Source organism: Hemitrygon akajei, chromosome 5 (assembly GCF_048418815.1).
Source record: "Hemitrygon akajei chromosome 5, sHemAka1.3, whole genome shotgun sequence".
Lineage (NCBI taxonomy): Eukaryota > Metazoa > Chordata > Chondrichthyes > Myliobatiformes > Dasyatidae > Hemitrygon > Hemitrygon akajei.
The window spans coordinates 152,171,158-152,198,496 of NC_133128.1; the positions used below are offsets into that span (position 1 = coordinate 152,171,158).

The 27,339-nt window shown below is 41.3% G+C and overlaps 1 protein-coding gene across 3 annotated transcripts in view; it reads right to left on the minus strand.

The window, feature by feature from the left end:
- LOC140728330 (SPATS2-like protein) overlaps positions 1-27,339 on the minus strand; it is a 103,194-nt gene that overhangs the window by 3,782 nt on the left and 72,073 nt on the right. For all 3 annotated transcript variants that reach the window (XM_073046895.1, XM_073046892.1, XM_073046894.1), the window contains exons 8-11: positions 15,433-15,491; positions 4,672-4,781; positions 2,765-2,867; positions 1,599-1,795 (exon numbers count right to left, since the gene is read on the minus strand). In XM_073046895.1, the coding sequence (XP_072902996.1) occupies positions 1,599-1,795; positions 2,765-2,867; positions 4,672-4,781; positions 15,433-15,491 (469 nt within the window). The remainder of the gene's footprint in view (positions 1-1,598; positions 1,796-2,764; positions 2,868-4,671; positions 4,782-15,432; positions 15,492-27,339) is intronic.

A 27,339-nucleotide genomic window follows, 5' to 3' on the forward strand; every position in this document is an offset into this window, starting at 1 on the left:
TTGGGCACCTGTTTCGCTGCTGCATGACTTGATTGTCCAATGACTGCCTCACCTTCCATTTCTTCCTCTGCTATGAAATACATGGTTGCAACATTCGTGAATAGGGAACCTGGATTTGATACAGTCCTTGTAGAAGTTAAGCAAGATCAGAATCACTATCACCTTTTGTTGATCTTTTCTATTGAATGTAATGGTAAGAATTAATGCAACAGTATCTGTAATTGTTGTAATGAATCTTAATCTTGTGATGTATGATTATATTTTTATTTGCTATATTTTAAATTCAACTAATTTAAAAAGTTGGGAAGATGACATTCTGTAAAGATGAGACGAAATGGGTGAAAAGGCTTGCTTCATTTAAATTTAGCCTGTGGTTTGGATGACGTCAAATGTATCCGGAGTAAATCACCTAGAAATTACTTTGCAAAGCTCCATCGGGAAAATGCTTCAAGATTCTTGAAGGATGCTAGAGCAGGACACACAGAAATGTTTGAGGTACTCAGGCAAACATGGTTTTCTGAAAGGGAAATAAGATTTGACCAAATTATTGGAGCTCTTGGAGGAAGTAAAATGTACTATGGATGAAAGGGAACTGGTGGATGTACTTGATACACCATCAATAACTCTCGGAGACAGGAGGCAAAAGATAGGCTTTTATTAGCTGCAAACGTGACCACGACATCTTGGAGACTGAGGGAGGAGCAGTGCCTCCAATCTCCTTTATACAAGGGTCTGTGGGAGGAGCCACAGGAGCAGTCAGCAGAGGGGTGTGTCCAGACAGGTATACACATAGTTTACCACAGTACTGTAGTTAGACTTACAAAAGGCTATATACAATCTATTATGGAAAATAAGAACCCATGGTACAGGAAGTGACTGGATAGAAAATTGCCTGGCTAACAGAAAAACAAAGAATAGTCATAAGTGGGTCAACATCTCCTTGGCAACGTATAAGGAAAAGCTGCCACATTGATTAATGCTGGGGCAATGACATTTTACAATTTATATTAAAGACCTGGAAAGTGCTGAATGTCCAGAAGCTACATGAAAACAGTAGGAAAGCAGGTTTCCTGAATCATATAAATCATCTCATTCAGAAAGTTTTTATTTTGCATACTTGTCATTTTTTAATTTTTCTACCTGTTCGAACAGTTTCAAGGACAGTTTTTCCCCTCTGCCATCAGACTGCTGAATTGTCCATGAAGACACAAACATTACCTCCCTATTCCTCTCTTGCACTAGTTATTTATTAATTATTGCAGCTTATAGTCATTTTCTATGTCTTGCACTATTCCTTATGGAGAGGTTATAAAGAGGCTGTAACAGGATACGAACAGGTCAGCTGAGTGAGCAAAGTGAAATATAATGGGGAATCATGTGAATTCGTCCATTTTGACAGGGAAAAAAATGAAAAACCAGTGTACTAGATGCAGTATTTATTTGCTTATTTAAGGAAGAATATAAGTGCATTGAAAGCTCTCAAAGAAGATTTCCTTGACTCATGAGTGGGTTGCCTAATGAGTGGTTCTTTATAGGCATTGTTACTGACAGCCTAGCATTGATAAGAGGCAGTAACAACGTCAATGTGCTCTCCTTACCTGTCTGTCTGTAGGCACTTTCTGTACGTTTGAACTGTCCTTGGAGTTCGTTACTTTATGACCAGTGGATGCTATTGCACTCAGTGAGCTGGATGGTGAAGGGACATTTCTGGAATCACCTCGAGGACTTTGATGTCGTGGAACCAAGAAGGAGCTGCACTGTGATCTTGTGGAGTAGTTATTCTTTGGATGTGAAACTGCATAGAAAAATATATTTTAGTGACAATATCCTGTGAAGCTTCAGTCTAGAGGCTGCAGCTGAAATCTCAGAAACCATTCTGAGAATATTCACCTGCTTTACTTGCATTCACAGTGATATTATCACTGTTGCAGGAGATCTGAAATAACACAAATTTGTTCTAATCCATTTTTACAGTTTAATTATGTACCACAGACATACATAGCTAAGTCAATAAAGAATTTAATACAAATAACAATCAGCTCATTTATTAGATTTTTATTTAGCATACTTTTGTCATTTCCTTTATTCTTCTACAAACGTTTGTACTTAATTTAACTCAGCTTCTTTCCCACTGGCATCAGATTTCTGAATGGTCGATGAAGCCTTGAACACAACTTCACTATTCCTCATTTGCACTATTTATGTTGGATCTTGGAGCAATCCCAATGATCCCATTTATCCCCTCCTTGTCTATTCCCTGGACCACCAGCACCCTTCCCTACACATTCAACCTGATTGCAAGGATGACTCTCACCCTTCCCGGCAGCGACAAAAGCATGGAGACATTATGGCACAGAAAGACCCACTTGAGACATGTTAGTCCTCCATAAAGCAATCTAGTCAATTCCAGTCCCCTGCTCTATACTTTCCTCTGCCCAATCCTGACCTAAATGGTGCAGACACAATCTGGACAGAGTATTCCACTGAGCTCTTATTTTACTGCAGATTTGTCATCTCACTTTTTGTATTCTGATTCCTGGGATAAAACCTAAATTTCCTTTAGGGTTTTCTTTTTTGGAGTCTAACCAGCACTAGTTTTTTGTAAACTTGTCCATCAAATCCCTCTATTAATTTCGCAACTGTGCATTTGATGTTCCTGGACTGACTTCTTCACAGAAATATCTTCTATTTACCAGGAATCTAATTTTATGTCACATTCTTAATCATCATTGATCTCTCATTTTTAAGCTCTGGTAAAACTCACCTTCTCCAAACAGCTGGATTTGGGTCTGCAGGCTACTGACATTACCAGTGAATCGTGCTGACTTGCCCAGATCCTCATCATATTTACGTTCACTTACAAATTGCTATTAGTGAAGAGGTAAAAACTAGAATTACACTCAAAGAATTGACAGTGGACAGCATCACTAATTAAATATCTAAGATCTGTTAATTAAACCAGTGCTACAGTATCCTATTGCCTATACCGTGGGTGTCACAATAGCACAGCAGTTGGTGCACCGGTTTACAGCCCTAGTAATCACCGATCAGGGTTGATTCCCACTGTTGTCAGTAGGGAGTTCATAAATTTTCACTGTGACTGTGTGGGTTTCCTCCTGGTGCTCTGGTTTCCTCCCACGATCCAAAGACATAAGGTTAGGCTTAGGGTTAGTGAGTTGTGGGCTGCTATATTTGCACCTGAAATGTGGCAAACCTCACGGGCTGCCCCCAGCACAATCCTAGCTAATTTGATTTGATGCAAGTAATGCTTTTCACTGCATGTTTCAAAGCTTTAATGTATATGTACTGTACTTTCAAATTTGGATAACCACAAATAAAGCTCATCTTTATCTTTATCACTCCCTTCCTTGCAATATTTGTTGCTGCTCCATAGCATGGTGTTACTCCCTGCAATGCAATGTCATTTTAGTCTACTTTGGTTCAAAGGTTCATTTATTATCAAAGCACGTATCCATATATAACTCTGAAACTTGTCTTCTCCAGATAGCCACGAAACAAAGAACGAACACGAAAGTCATTCTAAGAGCAACATCTAGCCCACCCCTCTCTACAAAAAATAATGGCATCCTGATTCATCAACCATGCCTAAAAACCCCTTCCCCCCACACAAAACGGAACAGGAACATCGAGCCCCCAAGAGTAACCCTCCCCTGCACAAAAAACTAACAGAACATCAACCCCCCAAACATCGCCCCTCACACAACAAAATGGAAAAGGAAGGGGCGATTGAAAAAACAGAATATAAAAACCGTAAGTCTGAAAAGTCCACAGTTCATAAACACAATAGTCTAATCCATAAATGTAGATACCATCCTGTGGTATCGAGATTCATCGAAAGAGAGGGACACCACGTGAGGCAGAGAGGCCTACTCGCCCGTTACAATGAGCCACACACTGATAGGCTGTTTCTCTTCCAGCAGCAATCAAAAGGCAGGCAGTCTGTGCTGAACACTCACTCGCCTTGATAACTCAGTCTGCATTGATGCTTTAATTGACGATTCATGGATGCTTTAAACAGTGAAATGGAGTCGAACATTGGCTTGTGCACCATCTCGAAGTTTTTCCGGATTGAGACCGTTCAAGTACACGCTCGCTTCCCAGAATCTTCTCAGAGCTAGCAGAATGCTGGGTCACTCAAACGATGTCCAAGCTGTAAAATGCCGGCTCTAACAGTCCCAGAAACATATTTAAAGCGAAAAGCAGATGTAAAAAAAGGAAAAAAGTAATATCTGCGTGCTATCTGGAAGTTGTCGACTGAGGGAGCATTGTATGCTAGCGCCATTTTGACCAAAGATTTCTTGTTGTATTCTTGTATTATTTTCATACTAAAATTCTTAATTCCTAGTGGTATTTAGAAACAGCCTCACAAGCTTCTCAGTTGTATTAAAGCCAGAGCAACTTGTAATGGCAATTAACATTGGGTCTTGTCTGCAATGTCTTCTTGGCAAGAATTAAAGTATGAAGGTCTATACATTACAGAGTTCACAGAGTAATCCCATGAATCCCATTCCCCCACATGTAGGGCAAGGAATTGGCGATACAGGATATATCTGTTGAGCAGAATAAAAAACCCCCTCAGAACTATGCATTCAGTTTGAGCTCAGCAATCCAACTCTACAGGACAGGACACAATTTCTTTTAACCACTGACCTTAATCTCAGCTCTGAGTTCAGCAAGCTGGGATTCTGACATCTGGATGGCCATATCGGTCAATCTCTTTAGTTCCTCAGCCCTCCTCTGTCTTCCTTCTAGAATCTCCACTGAAAAATAAAAAGTGATAAAAATAGTATGATTTAGCCAAACTCTTTGGATTTTGAATGGCTTACTGCCTGTGGAACAAACTTTCTAGAACATTCATTAATTTGTTCTATCTTCCATATTTTTCAACAGCAAATGATTTAGGAAGAATTCAAATAAAGCATATAACCAAAGCCTTTTTCAGATAGCCTTCATCCCTGCAATTGTTTCACTGAGCCATTGTGAAATAAATGAAGCAGTATTTGTTGCCAAATTAATGGTGATGGCCCTCAATAGTACTGAAAGCCCTAAAGTACGGGGGACAGATACTGTCTGTAGTTAAATTACACAAGCTGATAAGTTGTGCTTCAGATTTATGAAATTGGCCCTTCACTTCACTGTTTATTTCAGCACTGAAGTGTACTGAATGTCACAAAGTATTTGCATGGCAGATTAGGCTTAAACTGCAGTTATGCAGGGATAATCGAATGATGCATGCACTCTTAAATCAATGTGATCGTGACTGTCAGCTAACATCTCTGGCATTCTTCAGCTTGTTGATCTTTTTGAGAGATTGAAAGGCTGTCAAATTTTAAATTAATGTGATTTCTCTCCCTCTTTGCTTTCTGACTGTGTTTTGTGGAATTATAAAATCCCTTACCTTTTAATTTTAGGGAGAATTTACTGCCCATCATAATGCTTTGCTTATTTTCTTTTAGTCCAATCTTTCAATATTTCATTATTTCATTTTCACAAGCAGCAGTTGGCTATCTGGTCCCTGAAGTCTACCCCATCATTCCTTATAATCATGGCAAAACCGCCCCAAGGTCTTGAATCCTCTTCTATACCAGTTCACCATAGCCTTCATTTCTCTGATCTTTAAAATAAAATGATCTTTAAATACCCCCACACAAAATGCTGGTGGAACACAGCAGGCTAGGCAGCATCTATAGGGAGAAGCGCTGTCGATGTTTCGGGCCGAGACGTCGACGGCGCTTCTCCCTATAGATGCTGCCTAGCCTGCTGTGTTCTACCAGCATTTTGTGTGTGTTGTTGTTTGAATTTCCAGCATCTGCAGATTTCCTCGTGTTTGCTCTTTAAATACCCCTTTTGTTTTAGCCTCCATAACTCTCTATGTAGTGAATTCCAGAGGTTGCCCATCTTCTGTGAAGAGATTCCAAGATCCTCAGTTTTCCATTATAATGTGACCGTATCTCCTCATCCAAGACACTCTCATAAAAAAGACTAGTTTAATTTGGCTTTGCATGATTAGCTCAGTAGAACACTGTGGACCAAAGGGCCTGTTCCTGTTCTCTATTGTTCTATGTTCAAGGGCACTGTGAACCTTAAATGCACACGTTGGAAACCAACAGAAACCCAATGTAATTGAAGGAAGGAGCAGACAATCTTCAGAACTGTACACCCTGTCCACCCTGTTAGCTCATTTATTCCTCTAAAATCATATAATAGAAAGCTGGAGGAACAGGTTCTGTGGAAGCAGAAGATATACTTCAACATTTTGGATTGAGGCTGTGTGTCAGAACTGAGCAGGAAGAGGAAAGATCGCCAATGGATGGCATAGAAGGGGAAGGGAGGGTGGAATAGAGGCTTGGAGGTGATGGGTGGAACCAGTGGGGTTTTGAGGAGATAAATCAGGCAGAGGGAGAGACGTGGTAGAGGTGAACAAAGGGAGAAGTGGACAAGTGAGTGTGGGTGGGAGGAGAACACTAAGATTGTAGGTTACTCTAAACTGGAAACATCGGTGTTCATACTATTGGGTTTTAAGCTACCTAGGCAGAATATGAGATGTTGTTCTTCCATTTTCTTAGCTGTGGAGAAGGTTGAGGGCAGATAGGCTGAGATGGAGTGGGAGGAAAAGTTAAAATGAGACTCAGCTGGAAGCACAAAATGGCTGTTGCAGACAATGTATTGCATTTGGTACCCACGATGTAGTCCCCTTTACATTGGTAAAAACAAGTAGGGAGTAGATGAGAGTTTTGAGGATCACCTGTACTCTGATGGCAAGGGCAGCCTCTCACATAAAGGCCTGGCAGGGAGGCTGAACAATCAGTAGTGTTGTGAGAATGTGCTCTGGGCACAGAGGTCATTCTGAACTTTGGGTTCAAAGAAGAGAATGGCAGGGGGCAGAAATTAAAGAGAGAGGGGCTCAGTTACTGGAAAGAGGTGACAAAAGGATTCAGGGCAGAGAAAGGGAAAGCAGAGTGCAGAAGGTTTGCAGCAAAAAGAGACTGACATTTTAATAGTTCAAAATATGATTTGGAGTAATGAGAAATTCCAGCAGAAGATAGTAAGGACGAATAAGACACCGTATGTTCAGTTATATCCCATCTCTAGATACAGTATACGATCTATGTGCCCTGTCTTGAGAGAGTGGACATATCTAAATGAGCCTGGCACACTGAAGGTTTAGCTAGAGAAAATGATATCAAAGTTGGTGGAAAACCCAGAAAGCTGTCATGCAGTGAAAATCATTTGGATTAAGCTCATATTCAACTAGTTGCCACAATACTGTAGTTGTTCTTGACTTTGTGGATGCTACTAGATTCTAGCCAGACAGTAGTAGTTTAAATAACCAGATGTACTGGAATACATTTCCTTGGAAATTCGTGCTGGTTTATTGGCCTTCCGGAGAGTTAAATACTGAAGCACATTTCATTGATTGTAGAAACAAAGTGTCTGTGTGATCCTGTTGCTAAGTATGATTTAAACCTCTGCATTTCCTAGAAGTACAGGATCTTTCAAAAACTATCATGGCTTTCAAGAACATACTGCCCATGTAAAAGAACAAAAAGAAGGAAGAATGCAATGTGTTATGATGATCTTCAGCAGACAGGAAAATTAGAGCTGAACTTATCCAATCTGCGTTCTCATAAGACTTCTCTATTAAAGCATGTGATACTTTCCTTCATTGGAATTATAAATAAAATTATTTTTTTTTAAAATGCAAGTAATTTGTACATTCAAGGGAAGATTAAGTGAACTTGGCACAAGATGCAGCCAGATAGTAAGGATTGTGAAAAGTTTGTTTCAGGAAACCATAATTTGAGCCAGAAGACATGGAAGGTGAAGAAAAATGTGGAAGAAGATGCCAAGGAATGTAATCCTGAGCCAGGTCAACTGAGGACACAGCGTCGTGGCGCCAGCATGTTTCTACAGCATCTAATCAAGCAACTGGAATGACCACTTGTTCACTTGTTTAAGAAGCAAAACTAATGAAAGACGGATTCAGCTGCACTAAATAAGCAACTCTTTGAGGCACCTGACAAGCCAGTTGGTGTAAAATTGCTCAGGTACAAAATGTCTCAGTAATTTCTTTTCTGTACTGAATAATTTGTAATTTAACATCATGGTGATACAGTAGGTCCTCTCTCTAAAAATTCCCAATAAACCAATTTACACAGAATTTATACTTCCAAATACATGCAGAAAACATTAAGTGGTAGGAACTGAACCCAGCATTGCCTGCTTTACATCAATTTCAAGTGTCACTGAACGACACTCAAAGGACATTAGCAGGTCACCCAGCATCCAAAATCCTGTTGTTCAAAGTAAGTTGATCATCAAAGTATTCATATACTACTCTGAGATTTATTGTTTTGCAGGCATTTGCAGTAGAACAAAGAACCACAGTAAAATCGATGAAAAACTGCACGCGACAAAGACTGTGCAGAAGGAGACAGATTGTGTAAATACAAATAATAAATAAATAACTAGTACTGAGAACACAAGTTGTAGAGTACCTGAAAGCAAGTCCACAGGTTGTGGAATCAGCTCAGTGTTGAGCTGAGTGAAGTTATCCACGCTGGTTAAATTTGGAGTATTGTGTACGGTTCTGGTCACCGAATTATAGGAAAGATGTCAACAAAATAGAGAGAGTACAGAGGAGATTTACTAGAATGTTACCTGGGTTTTAGCACCTAAGTTACAGAGAAAGGTTGAACAAGTTAGGTCTTTATTCTTTGGAGCATAGAAGGTTGAGGGGGGACTTGTTAGAGGTATTTAAAATTATGAGGGGGATAGATAGAGTTGACGTGGATAGGCTTTTTCCATTGAGAGTAGGGGAGATTCAAACAAGAAGACATGAGTTGAGAGTTAAGGGGCAAAAGTTTAAGGGTAACATGAGGGGGAATTTCTTTACTCAGAGAGTGGTAGCTGTGTGGAACGAGCTTCCAGCAGAAGTGGTAGAGGCAGGTTTGATTTTGTCATTTAAAAAAAAAGTTGGATAGATATATGGACAGGAAAGGAATGGAGGGTTATGGGCTGAGTGCAGGTCAGTAGGACTAGGTGAGCGTAAGCGTTCAGCATGGACTAGAAGGGCCAAGATTACCTGTTTCCGTGCTGCAATTGTTATATGGTTCAGGAGCCTGATGAATGAGGAGTGGGTTATGGGTGGCTTTTTCTGCTGTACAGGGCACACTGTCTGCTTTTGTCTCTTTGCTGTCTGAGATCTCTACCACTATCTTCACTTTCTCAAAACCATGCAAGGCAATAACCACATGAAGTTGTTTCTTAAGTGTGAGACATCTGTTGCTGTGGGGCCCATTAGAGAAGGAATGCTCCCACTTCCAGAGAACGCTGGATTCATGTGCTTCCTCAGAGAACTTACCACAGCAGTGCTCGCCTCTAATGGTGAGTCGCCTCTGAGGTGACATTGTTGTTGGCACCTCACACAATATGGAGCAAAGAGACTCTGCCTTACATTTGGACAACCTTAAACCAGTGGCTTGTACAGACCAGGACCCTGCAGCTGGGGAACTTACACCCAAAATTATTTAATGCAGTGAATAAACTGGCACAGATATGCTTGTTATTGTACCAGCTGGATTTCAAGATCTAATAGTAAACTAAATAGTTTAAAAACTAAATAGTAAATTCACCTAATAGTAAACCTAATCATAAATCTAAAAATTTCCAAGAACAAGAATAATTGGAGAGTCTAATAGAACATTATTGCTTCCCTTTCTTTTTCTAATACTGTTCATGATGAATTGCTGAGCAGTAAATTGGAGCAATTGAGATGGATGAAAATTTACTCATTAAGTGTTTTTAATTATTGTATTTAGTATTCAATGTACAAAATAACCTCATCAGAATTGGGACATTTGGTTCTATTTCATTCTGGTCTGATCACGGTCATTACAAATGATTTGAATGTAGATTTGGATGGGTATGTCAGTAGGTCTGCAGATAATACAAAGGTTGATGGTGTTGTTGATTGTGTAGAAGATTGCCAGAGGAGACAGGGGGACATGGATCAGTCGCAGACATGGGCGGAGAGGTGGTAGTTGAGTTTAATCTAGCTAAGTGTGAGGTTGGAAAATCAAATGTGAACAGACAGTACATGGTTAATGGCAAATTTGCCAAACTTGGATTCTCTGGAACAGTGAAGGCTGGGGGAGTTCTGCATGAAATTTATAAGATTATGAGAGGGATTGATAGAGTTGACAGCTCCTGGGGTTGAAATGTCTAATTCTAGACAGCATACATTTCTGGTGAGAGGGATTAGGTTTAAAGGAGATGTACAGAACAAGGTTTTTTTTTTATTACACAGGGAGTGGTGGGCAATGTTCCCTCTCAGGTGCTCACATGCACACACATCTTTTGCTACTAGCGCACAAAGGAATTTAACCAGTATACAAAAGATTGCCACCCTCTACCTTCTTGGCATGTTCCACACGGTAGGCTTATTCAGAAAGTCAGAAGGCATGAGATCCAGGGAAGTTTGGCCAGGTGGATTCAGAATTGGCTTGCCTGCAGAAAGCAAAGGGTCATGGTGGAGGGAGTACATTCGGATTGGAGGGTTGTGACTAGTGGTGTCCCACAAGGATTGGTTCTGGGACCACCTACTTTTTGTGATTTTTATTAACGACCTGGATGTGAGGGTAGAAGGGTGGGTTGGCAAATTTGCAGACAACACAAAAGTTGGTGGTGTTGTGGTTAGTGTTGAGGATTGTTGAAGATTGCAGAGAGACATTGATAGGATGCAGAAGTGGGCTGAGAAGAGGCAGATGGAGTTCAACCCAGAGAAATGTGAGGTGGTACACTTCGGAAGGACAAACTCCAAGGCAGAGTACAAAGTAAATGGCAGGATACTTGGTAGTGTGGAGGAGCAGAGGGATCTGGGGGTACATGTCCACAGATCCCTGAAAGTTGCCTCACAGGTAGATAGGGTAGTTAAGAAAGCTTATGGGGTGTTAGCTTTCATAAGTCAAGGGATAAATTTTAAGAGTCGCGAGTTAAGAGTCGATAAATTTTAAGATGCAGCTCTATAAAACTCTGGTTAGGCCACACTTGGAGTACTGTGCCCATTTCTGGTCGCCTCACTATAGGAAGGATGTGGAAGCATTGGAAAGGGTACAGAGATTTACCAGGACGCTTCCTGGTTTAGAGAGTATGCATTATGATCAGAGATTAAGGGAGCTAGGGCTTTACTCTTTGAAGAGAAGGAGGATGAGAGGAGACATGATAGAGGTATAAAAGATATTAAGAGGAATAGATAGAGTGGACAGCCTGCACCTCTTCACCAGGGCACGACTGCTCAATACAAGAGGACATGGCTTTAAGGTAAGGGGAGGGAAGTTCAAGGGGGATATTAGAGGAAGGTTTTTCACTCAGAGAGTGGTTGGTGCGTGGAATGCATGCCTGAGTCAGTGGTGGAGGCAGATACACTAGTGAAATTTAAGAGACTACTAGACAGGTATGTGGAGGAATTTAAGGTGAGGGTTATATGGGAGGCAGGGTTTGAGGGTCGACGCAACATTGGGAGCCGAAGGGCCTGTACTGTGCTGTACTATTCTATGTTCTATGTTAAGTATATTTCACAATTGTACGCAATCACATTTCCTTTTCTGGTTTCTGATGCATCAAAGGAGCGCTAACTACCAGCCTCTTGTTCACTGCTGCCAGAGGAAGGTGCTTGCGAGTGACGGTCCATCTCTTCCTCTCACTTGCTGCTCCTGGAGGAAGGATGCTGAATTTGAATGGCCTCTCTCTCTCTCACTCCTCTCGATGCTACCAGAGGATTGTGCTAGAGCAGCGAGTCTTGGGCAGGGTTTCATCGACACGGCTTGTGGATTGAACTCTCTGGTTTACATTATGATGGGTTTCTGATTTCTCGTTGCTTCTTTTGCTGTTGCTATTTTGGGAGATTTATGATTGGGGCAGCTTGCAGATGACAAATAACATAGCACTAGATTAAACTGCACTGAACTGAGCTGCACTAAATATGCCTGGACTCTTTTGATTTTGGTTTATATTCTGAGTTTTTGTCTTTTTTTTTGCTGTTTGCGTGATTTATTTTTGTTTTTCACGTTGAGGGGATTGATTTCTTTTCTTTGAATGGGTTCATGGCTTTTCTTTGTTTCGTGGCTGTCTGTAGAGAAGATGAATTTCAGGGTTGTATATTGCATAATACTTTGATAATAAATGTACTTTGAACCTTTGAATCTTTGAATCTGAACATGCAGAAATCTTTGTTTCAGGTGAATCTCCACAGTCCTCCAGAGTCATGAATTCTAAATATTCACCACTATGAGTGAAGAAATTCCTCCTCATCTTACTTGTAAATTGCCTGCATCAGAATAAATCTGCGGCACTTAGGCCCGGCCAGGGAAGCATTTTCCCTGTATTCACACTGTTGAGATCTGTACTTCATTTGGAAGTGTCAATGAAATTAGTTTTCATTCTTCTCATCTCAAAAGATTACACCCTGGTTGATACATCTTTCCTGTGTGGTGAATATCTGTTAACAGAACCTCTGTTGCAAGTAACAGGAAACCAAAACTGTGCTCAGTTCTTCAGGTCCAATCTCACCAGGCCCTGAAAAATTACTATGAGGCATTCTTACTCCTGTACTCAAATTCTCTCACAATCAAAGGAAACATGTATTTGCCTGTCCTTTGCTTTCTGTACCTGCATGTAAGCTTTCAGTGATTAGTGAACAAAGACAAGTATGTCTCTTTGAAAAATCAGCATTTCCCAATCTATCATAATTTAATAAATACTCTGCCTTTCTGTGCATTTTCCATTGTTGGCCAAGGATCAGGGTAATTGAATCTTAGAGCAAAGCAGGGGCAATTCAACCCGTCACTCTATCCTAACCCTATGATAAGGACGTCCAGCCCAAGCGCTCACCTCCGTTTTTCCCCTAGTTCTGAAAGCTTTCTTATTCAAGTATGTGTCCAATTGCTTTAAAAGCTCCCAAGGGTTCTAATTCTGTAGTTCTTTTACATGGAGTGTGTCCCTGATTCAACAGTCCATTCATATGGTGAAACTTTTCTTCCTCTTGCTTGAAGACCATGACTGCTGGTTACTGGCTCACTTGCCAGAGTTTCTCATATGATCCCTTTCACAAACGCCCAGTTTTGAACACTTCTCCTATGTTTTCCCTTAACCAGCTTCTCCAGACCTTCCTCTGCAAGTCTCACTTGTACCCACTGTCCTGATAAAACTTCTTTTATTCCCTAAAGTGAGATTCACACACAGGTTAACCGAGGTCTAAACAAAGATTTATAGAAGTTCCTCATGTTTATATTCAGTCTCCTATTTATAAACCAAAGTATCCAATACGTTTTCTTAATCATCCTGTCAAGATTTGTGAAGATGTACCGATGTCAAAACAATATCATTTAGACCACCCTCCTCCTCTATTTTACACTTTCCAAAGTGAGGTAAAATATAAACTTGATACTTCACGTTGAATTGAGCTCCCCTGAAATCAGTACTACCCTGGTCAATGTTAGGTTCTTACTTCATCCATAAATGTCAACACTATACTTCTTGAACCAGGTCCAGGTCATTTATTAGTAACCAGATGAGTAACTGCCTTATCTCAACCTCACTGGGCAACCCTGCTAAATACATCCATTCATGCCTACTCTCTGCTTTCCAACACTTCACCAATTTTGTACCCGAGTTACCAAATGTCTTGCCATATGTTCCTAAAATTTGAGTAAGTAGCTGAAGACCTTATCAAGAGTCCTTTGGAAAGATTTTCACTCAATGGCCATTTTATTAGGTACACCCGGACACCTGCTTGTTAATACATATAAGTAATCAGCCAGTCATGTGGCAGCAACTCATGTGGTTTGAGTATCTCAGAAACTTCTGATCTTCTGGAATTTTCGTGCACAATAGTCTCCAGAGTTTACAGAGAATGGCGTGAAAAACAAAAAACAAAACATCCAGTGAGCGGCAGTTCTGTGGGTGAAATCTCCTTGCTAATGAGAGAGATCAGAGTAAAAGGGCCAGACTGGTTCAAGCTGACGGGAGGGTGCCAGTAACTCAAATAACCATGCATTCCTACAGTGGTGGGAAGAAGAGCACCTTTGAGTGCATAATACATCAAACTTTGAAGTGGGTGGACTACAGCAGCAGACCATGAATATTCAGAAAAGCACTCATTGGCCACTTCATTAGGTACCTCCTAACCCAATAAAGGGACCAATGAGTCTGTATAGCTACTGTAAGAAATAAGACACAGAAGTAGAATTAGGCCATTCAGCCCATTGTGTCTGCTCTGTCATCATACAGCAGTCAGCTCCTCTTTCAAAAGCTCCTTGATTACTTAATCCAGGAACTCAATCAAACTTGATATTCCAAGAACAAATCATGTTGCTTGTCCTTCAGTAATGAGTATTTCTCCAAGTGATTTCATTTGATATATATGGCAATTGATACATTTTTAAAAATTGTGGATGCATGAAATATTAGCTTTCCTGTTACACATATTAAAGTGAAAATTACTTGAGAAGACAGGATTGAATCATTGACAATTCCCATTTGCTGTGACTACATTTTTTTTAATAAGTTAAGAATATTTAAACGTAAATACTTTTAAAAGAAAATAACTACAGTTTCAAAGTTATTTCTGGTGGAAACATACTGCAATTTTGACCAGATTTGTGGACAAGAACTCATTTAAGTGAATTCAATCTGAAGACTATCTAAAAGAAATGCTAAAAAAAAACACATTGCTGACCAGTGTGTAAAATTCTCTGTTTTTTAAAAAATCTAGTTCAGCCAATATTGTAGGAGTTGGAGAAACGAGACTGCACACAAAGGAATCTGTTGGAAGAAATCCGCAGATCCGGCAGTATCCGTGGGGAGGAAGGATTTGGCAACATAATGGGAAGAGACCCTGCACCATAAGCGATTCCCTTTCTGCTCTCAGAATTAAACAGTGTTATATCCAAACAACAGTACAGTCTGAAAGTTGAATAATTCATTTACCAGACAGAAGATGACTCCTCTGCTGCAAGAATTGTGGATATACAGCCGATACTTAATCTCAAAGAATGGCCACTTATAGGGTGCAGTTTATTTCCTATATGACATCTGAGCCACTGCTTCAATAGTACCTCATTGATAGAGGATTACCAGGGGTGACCTGAAGTTGCAACAGCTTTCATACATGAACAAGACATTCCTTCTTATGAATGCTCAAAGAGCTGAATGACTGATAACAGAACAAGGAGCATGTTGCCCAACCCACAGATTTCTCACAGCAGTTTGCTTTTGTTCCACATTCCAGGATCTACAACCTCAAGTGTGTAGTTAATAAAACAAGTATTGAGAAAAACAGAACCCTGACACAAATTTTCAAGTTTTTTCTCCCAACCAGCCGTGTCAAAGGAAAGTCATTATTTTACTTACTAGCTTCCTTTTTGACTTTATCCATTTCTGTCATCAGTGCGACCTCCCGATCCATGATGCTGGAATGTTAAAGACAAGGATGTCAGAACTCTCTTCCAACTGCTTTCTGATATAAAGTCCGCATGTTGAGAATTGAAGCTGAAGTTTTTCTCACCTGGCTCTACAGTGATTTTAAGCTTGAAAAGTCCGATGTCTAAAGTACATTTTGTTTTTTATGCTCCCTCCTGAGCAGTGTGCTCATTGCCCTAGAGTATGTTAAGTATTTTTTAGTCACCCCGACCCAAAGCTTCATTTGCTGCCCATCTCCAGTCTACTTGCCACCAGGTTTTAGACTTGGATTTTTAAAAATATTTATATGAATGTTTTATTCCCTCTGCTGTTCTAAGTTTCAGCTCGAGTTTTAAGATAATCTCTGTTTTCAAGTCCCTCGTGTATCACCTGCTCTACCTCTGTGTTCTCCAACAAGTTTTCTAGATCGCTGCCCCCCCCCCCCCCGCCCCATCGAATCTGGTCTATTTATTATTAGCTGTAGGCTCTGAGCTCTGGAATGCCCACCTTAAAGTAGTAAGATGCTCCTTTAAACCTACCTTAGTCTGAACCTTCAGTTTCCTGAGCGTTTGCAACTTTCTATGGCTTGGTGTCAAGGCTTTGTTGAATAATATTCCTATGTAGAACCTTGGGGGATATCCTTACAGAAAGCCGTTATAGAAACACACATTACAGTTGTGGTGATGAATGAAAGATGCCAAGAGAAACTGGAAAGTGGTGTTCATTCTAAAGCGAGGATATGGAATAAACACGCTGCCAAATGTGTGTTCTGCCTATTTAGTGGATTTAGGAGACTCAGTAGCTCCAAAATGGTATATGAAATAATGTATGATTAACCCATTCCTGGTCAGGCAGCACACTGTCAGCCAATTATAGTAGTCACATCATTCACCTAATAGTGGCACAGCACAGCCACTTATTGGGGTTCAATTCCCACTGCTGTCCGTTCTCCCTGTGACCACGTGGGTTTCCTCCCACATTCCAAAGACAGACGGTTGGTGTTAGAGTTAGTAAGTCGTGGGAATGCCATGCTGGCACCTGGAGCATGGCAACACTGGCAGGCTGCTCCCAGCTGATTTAACTTGGCGTAAACAATCCATTTCGATGCATGTGTCGATGTTGAGAAGTAAATGTGACAATGAAGCCAATCTTTAAACTTCTTAATCTTCATGCTAACCTTGCTGGTTTTTTTCCCCCTTAATATATTTATTTTCAGGATCCAAGCACCGCCAGTAGAGCCGGAACAACACACACAAAATGCTGGAGGAACTAGAGCCAGCTTTTATTACCCATCCCAAATGCCCATGACAAGGCAGCAGCAAGCCCCCTTCGTGAGCTGCTCGTCTTTCTGGGTGAAAATGTTCTGACAGTGTTGTTGGGATTCAGAGCTGTTGTCATGTATACAACACAGAATGGTGTGCAACCTGGAAGGGATCCTACCAGCATCAGTCTTCCCATCGTTAGCTGTCCTTCTCCACCATGGTGGTACAGCTCATGCCTGGGGGAGTAACTGTGGTATTTATATTGGTGGTGTACTTCACAACCACCATGCTCCAGCGGAGGAGGGAATGTTTAGGATGGTGGATGGATGCCAATCTGGTGGGCGGCTTTGTTTTGGACTGTATTTAGCAGCTTGATTTCCATTTCCACTGTCTTAATCCAGCGAGTGGGGAGCATTCCCTTGCGTGCCTGTCCCCTGACTGACTGAAAGAGGCCGATATTTCAAGTACTGCCTGCCTCTCTTAAAGTGGAAGCGTACTGTGGCTGGAGGGCACTTTACAAAATGAAATGACCAAGAGAGGACAGGCTCCAATATTTTCAGGAACTGCCATAGAGACCGTAGTGGCGAGGAGGTAAAGGGTAAGCGGTCATGGAGTCATAGAACACCACAGTACAGAAACAGATCCTTCAGCCCATCTAGTCTGTGCCAAACCATTAATCTGCCTAACCCCACTGACCTGCACTTGGACCTTAGCCCCCCACACCACTCCCATCATAAACTTCTCTCCAATGTTGAAATTGAACCCGCATCCACCACTTGTGCTGGCAGCTTGTTCCTCACTCTCACCGCTCTCAGAGTGATGAAGTTCCTTCTCACGCTTCCCTTAAATATTTCACCATTCACCCTCGACACGTGACCTCAGTGGAAAAAACCTTCTCGCATTTACCCTATCTATACCCCTCATAATTTTGTATACCTCTGTCAAATCTCCGCTCATCCTTCTGTAATCTAAGGAATAAAGTCCTAACCTATTCAATGTTTCCCTATAACTCAAGTCTTGACAATATCCTTGTAAATTTTTTTCTGCATTCTTTCAATCTTATTGACATCTTTCCTGTAGGTAGGTGACCAAACCTGTACTCAGTCATCTAAATTAGGCCTCACCAACATCTTATGCAATTTCAACATAACATCCCAACTCATGTACTCAATACAAGAATGCCATTGTGCCAGAAGTTTTCTTCATGACCCTATTTAACTTTTAAGGAATTGTGAATCTGTATTCCCAGATCTTTCTATTCTAGTATTCAGTGCCCTCCCGCTCACTGTGTAAGACCAACACTGGTTGGTCCTCCCAAAGTGCAACACCTCATACTTGTCTGCATTAAATTCCATCGACCATTTTTCACCTCATTTCCAGCTGGTCCAGATCCAGCTGCAAGCTTTAATAGCCATCCTTGCTCTCCACTACACTCCCAATCTTGGTGTCATCTGCAAATTTGTTGATCCAGTTAACCACATTATCATCCAGATTGTTGAAATGGATGACAAACAACAACGGACCCAGCACTGATCCCTGTGGCACATCTCTAGCTACAGGCCTCCGGTCAAAGAAGCAACTATCTACTACCACTTTCTCACTTCTCCCACAAAGCCAGTGCCTAATCTTTTACTATCTCATCTTGAATGCTAAACAACTGTACTTTTTTGACCAACATCCCATGTGGGACCTTATCAAAGGCCTTGGTAAGGTCCATGTAGACAACACCCATTGCTTTGCCTTTATCAGCTTTCTGGTGACTTCCTGGAAAAAACTCTATAAGATTGGTTAGACATGAACTACCATGTACAAAGTGACGTTGACTATCTCTAATCAGTCCCTGTCTATCCCAATACTTATATATTCAGTACCTCAGAATACCTTCCAATAACCTTCCCACCACTGTCAGGCTCACTGGCCTATAGTTTCCTAGCTTATTCTTAGAGCCTTTCTTAATCAAGAGAACAATATTAGCTATCCTCCAATTCTCTGGCATCTCACCCATGGTTAAGGGTATTTTAAATATCTCTGCTAGGCCCCCTGCAATTTCTACACTAGCTTTCCACAGGGTCCAAAGGAACACCTTGTTAATCCCTGGGGATTTACCCGCCCTAGTTTGTCTCAAGACAGATAGCACTTCCTTCTCGGTTATCTATATAGTGTCCATGACCTTACTGCTGCTTTGCTAGACTTCTCTTGAATCAGTGTCCATCTCCTGAGTAAATACAGACGCAAAAGATCCCTGTCTCTTTTGGATCCCTATATTGGTTACCACTCTGATCCTCCAGAAGACCAATTTTGTCCCTTGCTATCCTTTTGCTCTTATATCTGTAGAAGCCCTTAGGATTCTCCTTCACCTTGTCTGCCAGAGCAACCTCATGTCCTCTTTTAACCCTCCCAGATTTACTTAAGTGTTCTCTTGCATTTCTAAGTATCTCATTTGATCCTATCTGCCTATACCTGCTATGCATGTCCTTCATTATCTTAACTGGGGCCTCAATATCTCTCAAAAACCAAGGTTCATTGAACTTGCTGTTCTTGCCTTTTATTCTGACAGGATCATACAAACTCTGTTCTCCCAAACTTTTATTTCTGAATGCCTCCAACTTACCAAGCGCATTTTTGCCAAAAGCAACTTTTCCCAATCCACACTTGCCAGATCCTTTCTGATACCATCAAAATTGGCCTTTATCCAAGTTAGAATCTCAACCCATGGACCAGATCTATCCTTTTCCTAATTACGTTGACACTAAAGGCATTATGATCGCTAGACACAAAGAGTTTCCCTACACAAACTTCTGTCACATGCCCTGTCTCATTCCTTAATAGGAGATCAGTATTACACACTCTCGTTGGACTTCTATGTGCTGATTAAGGAATCCTTACTGAACACATGTGATAAACTCTTTTCCATCCAGCCCTTTTACAGTATGGGAATTTCAATCACAACATTATGTCTCTAGCAACCGTCTGCGATCTTTCTTCAAATTTTCTCCTCTAAATTCCATGAACAAGCTTTCCGGTCCATCCTGACTGAGCACTGCCGTGACATTTTTCCTCACTAGTAATGCCAACCCTCCATCTTTAATCCCTCACGCTGCATCATACGTGAAACAACAGAACCCCAGGACATCAAGCAGCCAGTCGTGCTCCTCCTGCAACCAAGTCGCAATAATAGCTACAATGTCACAATTCCATGTGCTGATCCGTGTCCTAACGTCATCTGCCTTTCCTACAATGCTCCTTGCACTGACATATACATAGTTTAGAACATTAGTCCCACCGTGCTCAACCTTTTGAATTCCAACTTTATATATAGGCTTAACATTTCTACAATGTCTCCACTCTGGTTCCAATCCTCCTGCAACAGTTTAATCTCTCTCATGCATCCTTCCCACTAGGATATTAGTCCTCCTCCATTTCAGGCACAAAGCATCCCTTCTTTACAGGTTCCAGTTTCCCTGAAAGAGAGCCCAATAATCCAAAAATCTGAAGTCCTCCCTCCTGCACCATCTCACTAGCCGCAGGTTAAACTGTATGATCTCACTATTTCTGGCCTCACTAGCACATGGCACAGGTAGCAGTCCTGAGCTCACAACCCTGGAAGTCCTGTCCTTTAATTTAGTAGCCCTGAACTTACTTTGCAGGACCTCGTCATCCCTCCTACCCATATCATTTGTACCAATGTGGACCATGACCTCTGGCTGCTCACCCTCCCACTTAAGAATGCAGTGAACCTCATCTGAGATGTCCCTGACCCTGGCACCTGGGAGGCAGCAAACCATCTGATAATCTCGTTCTCGTCCACAGAACCTCCTTTCTATTCCCCTAACCAATGAATCCCTTATCACCACTACTTGCCTTTTCTCCCCTTTCCATTTTGAGCCACAGAGCCAGAACCAGTGTCAGAGACCTGACCACTGAGGCTTTGCTCTGCTAGGTCTCCCCCCCCCCCACCCCCCACTACCAACAATTTCCAAGGGGTACTGTCTGACTATCCCCTTTCCTCCACCTGACAGTCACTCAGTTTCTTGTGTCCTGCACCTTTGGTATAACTACCTCCCTGTATATCTTGTCTATCAACTCATCAGCTTCAGCCTCCCAAAAGGTTTGGATTTCATCCAGTTCCAGCTCCAACTCCTTAACAGGGTCTGTTAGAAGCTGTATTTGGATGCTCTTCTTGCAGATGTAATTGTCAGGGACACTGGTCATCTCCCTGCCTTCCCAAATCCCACAAGAGGAGGTTTCCACTATTCTGCATGGCATACCCACTGCTATAAATATGCAACATGAAAGAAAAAATAATAAATAAATGAAAACTATCTATCTACAGCCCTGTTTGAGATCCATTACTCCCAATTACTTCAAATACAACCTCAGGTCTGTGTTTATGATGCTTTGGCCGTGTAACCATGCCCTAAGAACTTAGTTACAGTCACAAGCCTTATATAAAAGGTCAAGCTCAGTGAACGTATTCTTGAATATGTTATTACAGATCCCACTATTACCTTTGGCCTCAGCTCAATCCTTTCGCCAAACTCCAAGCACCTTTGCTGTTCAAAGTCACACCCACATCTCACGGGTGTGCAATCCACAACAGTTACTGAAACACTTTTGTCTGTTTTCCATGGGGCGAGATGGTAGTGACAGGAGAAAAGACAACACCAGCATAATAATTGCAATGGCTGAGAGTGGTAGAGAGACTGAAGGTGACTATGTTCTCATTACTAATCCTGCTTTGCCTCTCTGTTTCCTCTCAGTCCAAATTTTACTGATTTATTAGGTGGTGAAAGCATACTCCTCTTACTTTGCTGCCTGTCTTGCTCAACAACCTTATCCTAGCACCCTCCCAATTCAGATACATAAACACCATCATTTGGCCTGGACAGCCAGGTAGGCAGTGGAGACAATCGAAATGAAGACCCACCATTACTCCCCTAATATTATGCTATTAATATAACTGCAGAAACCTTTTGGATTTATTTTCACCTTACTTGCCAAAGCAACCTCATATCTTCTTTTAGCTTTTCTACTTTCTTTAAGATTCTTTTTACATTCTTTATATTCTTCAAGCATCTCATTTACTCCATGCTGCCTATATTTATTGTAGATCTCTCTTTTTCCGAACCAAGTTTCCAATATCCCTTGAAAACCATGGCTCTCTCAAACTTTTAATCTTTCCTTTCAACCTAACAGGAACATAAAGATTTATTGCTCCTGTTGCAGCCTCTCTACATTGGCATGAATGGTTTGCAGACAGCTGACACACTACCCACAAAGATCATCCCTAGCTCCCAGTTGCATGCCCTTTCAATTCCCCTTCCTGTTCCCAAACTGACTTGTCCATCCTCGGCCTATTCTGATATATTATGTAACTCTAAAACAAAACTAAGTGAAAAACAAGAAGGTGGGGCAGGTGCTTCTACCTGGCAGGTAAGACTTTGCGGTTGTGAAACAATCTCAGGTTCTAGGTGCATGTAGGAGTCATCTCCGGGACCGCAGGAGGTGTTTCCGACAACTCTGGACAGCTTTTTTCTGGGTGTGTTAGCATCCTGAACAGTGCATGGCTAGCTTTGCTGGACAACGTGTGACTGCAGTGTTTGGTCTCACAATTTCCTTTACCTTTTGCAAAGTCACCTCACGCTGTTTAGTCCGCTGCCACTTCGTACTGATCTGTAGCAATGAATTCAAGGGGTAGAGCACAATAGCCACATTTGTCAGGAACCTGTTCTAGTAACTGACAAGTCCTAAAAAGGACTGCAACTCTGACACATCCTTTGGCCATGGTGCATTCACCACTACTTCAATTTTCTCAGCACACTTGGGTACTCCTTGTACGTTAATGGTGTGGACACAGTAAGTTATGCTTGGTTTAAGGAATTCACAGTAGTTGCTTTGTGCTCCGAGCCCATAATCTTCTAATCTTTTTAACACTGTTTTGAGATTTTGGAGATGTCGCTTGTCATCCTTGCTGATAATAATGATGTCATCCAGCTAACACAGAGTGCCTGGGCAGCCCTGCAGCTCCTGGTCCATAGTTTCTGCCGGAGTGTAGGTGCAGATGCTACTCCAAGAATAGCCTCTTATAGCAAGGAAGCCCATTGTGATTGTTCATTGTGAGAAATACTTTGGGATCTTCTTCCATCTCCATCTGTAGTTAGGCCTCAGCTAAGTCCACTTCGCTGAGGCAGTTCCCTCCAGAAAGGTTTGCGAAGCTATTCTCTATCCTGGGCAGGAGATATTGATCTACTTTCAGTACTGGGTTGATAGGTGAACTTAAAATCACCACAGATCCTGACTGGCACACTCTTGGCATGTGGGGCACTGATGTTGCCCATGGACTCCACTCAACCTTGGAAAGAGTTCCTTCAGCCTGCATATGATCTGGCCCACTGGCTGCTTTATCACAGATGGTTTAAGGGACTGGATAAGCTTTGCAAAACTTGGGTGTGGCATTTTCATTTAACACTATTTTACCTTTGATCTGTTTGTTTTCCATTTCTATCCCTGAACACTGTAGTGGCATCATATATTACATTTCTTAATTTGCATTCCATTGACTCTATTGCATACAAATGGTGGATGGATCTCCAGTCAAGTTGTAGTTGTCTCAGCCAGTCATAACCCCACAATCCTGTTTTTACCACATAAAAGCCTAATGTGGCTTGTTGGTTGTTGTAGTTCAATATTAAAAATATCATTCCCACAGGAGTTAACTGTTTTCCAGTGTAAGCTCGTAGTTTGATATCTGCAGGCTTCAGTTCAGTATCTTTGAAATGCGCACAAACTCAATTTGTGAAAATGACAAACAGCCAAGCCAGTGTCCAATTCCATTTTAATTAATTTCAGGTGTAAGCCATATTGCTTTTTTGTTAATTTTCACATTACAGGTAGTCCCCGAGTTACGAACATCCGACTTACGAACAACTTGTACTTACGAACCGAGGAAGAAGAACGCTGTCTGCCATTTTAAGTCGGATCACGACGCCGTCCACCATTTTAAGTCATTGCCGTTAACACTGTGTTGAGTGTGTAACTTTGTATTTGACTTAAATTTTTCTTAGCAAGATTCACCCTGACCCTGACCAGGTCTCCTTTTTCATTCGCCTGGTGGCACTGTGAGATCAGTGCCGGGCTCGAAAATGGAGGCTCCCGAGTTCGATCCAGTGACAAACCGCTCCCGAGCATGCTCTCCATCCGTGCCGGGTTGATGTCGAGCTCGCAACTCGATGTCGTAAAAAAAAAAACACTGCCACCTCCAGTTTAAATTCCCACGCGGAATATTGTGGAGGATCAAATGACCAAACCCAGCACAGCCCCTACTTGTCCCATTTAACCTGTCTCAGTGCGGTGAAGTTTAGGACCTGGGGAATTCAGTGTGGTGGTCTTTAGGACCCAGGGGAGCTCAGGACCCGCCACCTGCAGTGTTTCTGTTCTGTTGATGGGAAGCGATCACAATTGAAAATAAAATGGAAATAATAAAGGGTTTGGAAAGAAATGAAATGTCATCGGTCTTTGGAAAAGCATTAGGCTACAGTCGGTCAACGATCGGAACTATTTTAAAGGATTAAGTGAGAATAATGGAGCATGTGAAAGGTCCTGCCCTGATAAAAGCTACAATTATTACTAAGCAACGCAGTGGTTTAATTATTGGAATACATACATTTCTGAAGTGTTTTATATGCATAGAAAGGTAAAATATATACTATATACTAAGACAAACGTTTGACTAACTGACGTTAAATAATACCTGATGTACTTGTTCCGACTTACGTACAAATCCGACTTAAAGACGGACTCAGGAATGGAACTCATTTGTAACCCGGGCCTGCCTGGGTTGTCTTTTCCTGTGTCAATCTAATCAATATCAGATTTTTCATCAATAGAATGCTGATTACTGCTCTTTCTGAAACTACAAAGTGACATTTTATCTTCTTCTCTTTTCTGGGCAGTCCATTTATTTTTGTCTTCCCAACATGCCATTTGTATTTGTTCTACTTTGCTGCATTTTCTCCAAGTTTGGTCTGGTGCATGTGGGCCCCCACACAACTGTAACGCTATTCGTTCAGCCAGGCAGGTTTCTGCTTAGATTTTGCAATTTTGTTCATGCTCTCTTTCATTCCTGGCTGCAACTCAATTGTGTCTCTGTCTGTTGTTTCCATTAACACAGCAATTTCAACTGCTCTTTTAAATGTGAGTTGTGCTTCAGTTAGGAGCCATTTATGACTGCTTTCTTGCAAGATTCCACATACTAAACGGTGTCTCAGTACACCATTAAGCCCATAACTGAACTGACTATGCTCAGACAACTTCTACAATTCAGCCACATACGCTGAAATAGACTCTCCTTCCTTTTCATTCTGCTTATGAAATCTAAAGCATTCTGCAATCAGCAATGGCTTCAGTTCAAAATGTTCCTGCATTACTTTCACATTATCAGCAAAGCTCATTTCAGCTGGTTTGGTTGGAGCAGTTAAACGTCTAAGCAAACTGTATATTTTTCCACTTAATGCACTCAGGAAAACTGGTACTTGCTTTTCATTGGTCATTTAATTTGCTTTAAAATACTGCTCAATTCACTCAGTATACAATATCTAGTTATCTCTTGTGTAATTGAATGTCCCTTTGCAATATAATCAGAATCAGGTTTATTATCACCAGCATGTGATATGAAATTTGTTAACTTAGCAAATTTGTTCAAATGCAATACATAATCTAGCAGAGAAAAAAAAACATAATAATAAATTAACAAGTAAATCAATTACGTATATTGAATAGATTTTTTAAAATATGCAAAACAGAAATACTGCATATAAAAAAAAGTGAGTGAGTGTCCAAAGATTTAATGTCCATTTAGGAATCGGATGGCAGAGGGGAAGAAGTTGTTCCTGTACTGCTAAGTGTGTGCCTTCAGGTTTCTGTACCTCTTACCTGACAGTAACAGTGAGAAAAGGGCATGCTCTGGGTGCTGAAGGTCCTTAATAATCTCTGAGACACCACAGCCCGAAGATGTGCTGGGTATTTTGTAGGCTAGTGCCCAAGATGGAGCTGACTAGATTTATAACCTTCTGCAGCTTCTAGCCAGCTATTTCTCCTTGATTTCAAAATATTTATTATTATCAGCCGGTACTCACTGTGAACATGTGCATTTGGTTGTTTTCTACCTTTTTAAAATTAGAACATCTTTCTCTTGTTGTGAAGAATAAAATGTGTTGTAATGTTTTTGAACTTGAACATCTGATTGCACTTCAACAGGTAGGTAGTCATCATGGGTTCATTTAAATCTTCCTCATTGCCACTGCTATGCTTTGAAACTTCAAAACATAAAACTACCGGTAATTAAAAGAAAAACAAGGGAGCCTGAGAGAAGCCTGTAAACTTTGTTTTTAGATTTAGGGAGGTATGCAATAAACACAGTGGCATGGTGATGTATGCCAGTCACATACATTTACATATATGCATGATATAAACAAACAAGAATGTTTAATCAAACAATATATTTGTAATATTACTCAATTATTACTGAAATATTAAATACCCAACATTTTCCACTGCCACAGTAAGGCCCAAGGCAAACTAGAGGTACCACACCTCATATTCTGCCTAGATAGACTACAATCAAATGGTATGAACATTGAATTTCCAATAACCCCAAGTTCCTGTGTTCCTCTCCCTCCCTCTCTCCTGATACACTCCTGGTCCTCCCATTTTTATTTCCTTTCACATATCCCCAAGCCACTGGCCCCACCACTCTTTTTCATAACCCTCCCCCTCATAGATCATCCATCTACTACCCACCCATTTCACCTACAAGATCCTCTCCCCATCTAGTGCCTCCTGCCTTAGTACTTTCTATTATCATTCTGAGACATAGAGTCATAGAAAAATAAACACAGAAGCAGACCCCTTGAACCACCCAGTCCATGCTGAAACCATTTAAACAGGCAGATACCATCGACCTGTGCTGGGACCATAGCCCTCCATATCCCTACTCTCCATGTACCTATCTAAACTTCTGTTAAACATTGAAATCAAGCTTACGTGCTCCACTTGTGTTGGCAGCTTGTTCCACACTTTCATGATCCTTTAATGAAGAAGTTTCTCCTCATGTTCCCCTTAAAGTTCTCACCTTTCACCTTTAACCCATGACCTCTGGCTGTAGTCCCATCAAGCCTCAGTGGTAAAAGCTTGATTGCATTTATCCTATCTATATCCCTCATAATTTTGTAAACTTCTATCAAATCTCCTCTCAATTTTCTATGTTCTAAAGAATACTGTCCTAATCTATTCAATCTTTCCTTATAACTCAGGTCCTCCTACATGAAGGTGGAACTTAGGAGGATTAATGGTGCCTAACGGCGACTCCTTTGCTTGCATCTTTGGAAATGGCTCTATTTCCATCTTTAATATCTCTATTTTTCCCTTTCAGGGTTCTTTTGAAGATCCTGACCTGGAGTTACATGCTGACTACGGTTCTTTGCGGGAATGGGACCTGCTCTCAGGGTTTCATAACTGACCGCTGTTTGACATGCCAAGTGCTTGGCCTAAGAGATCCACTTGCCTTCGGAGGACCAGGGGAGGGGGTGGTGGGTGGGAT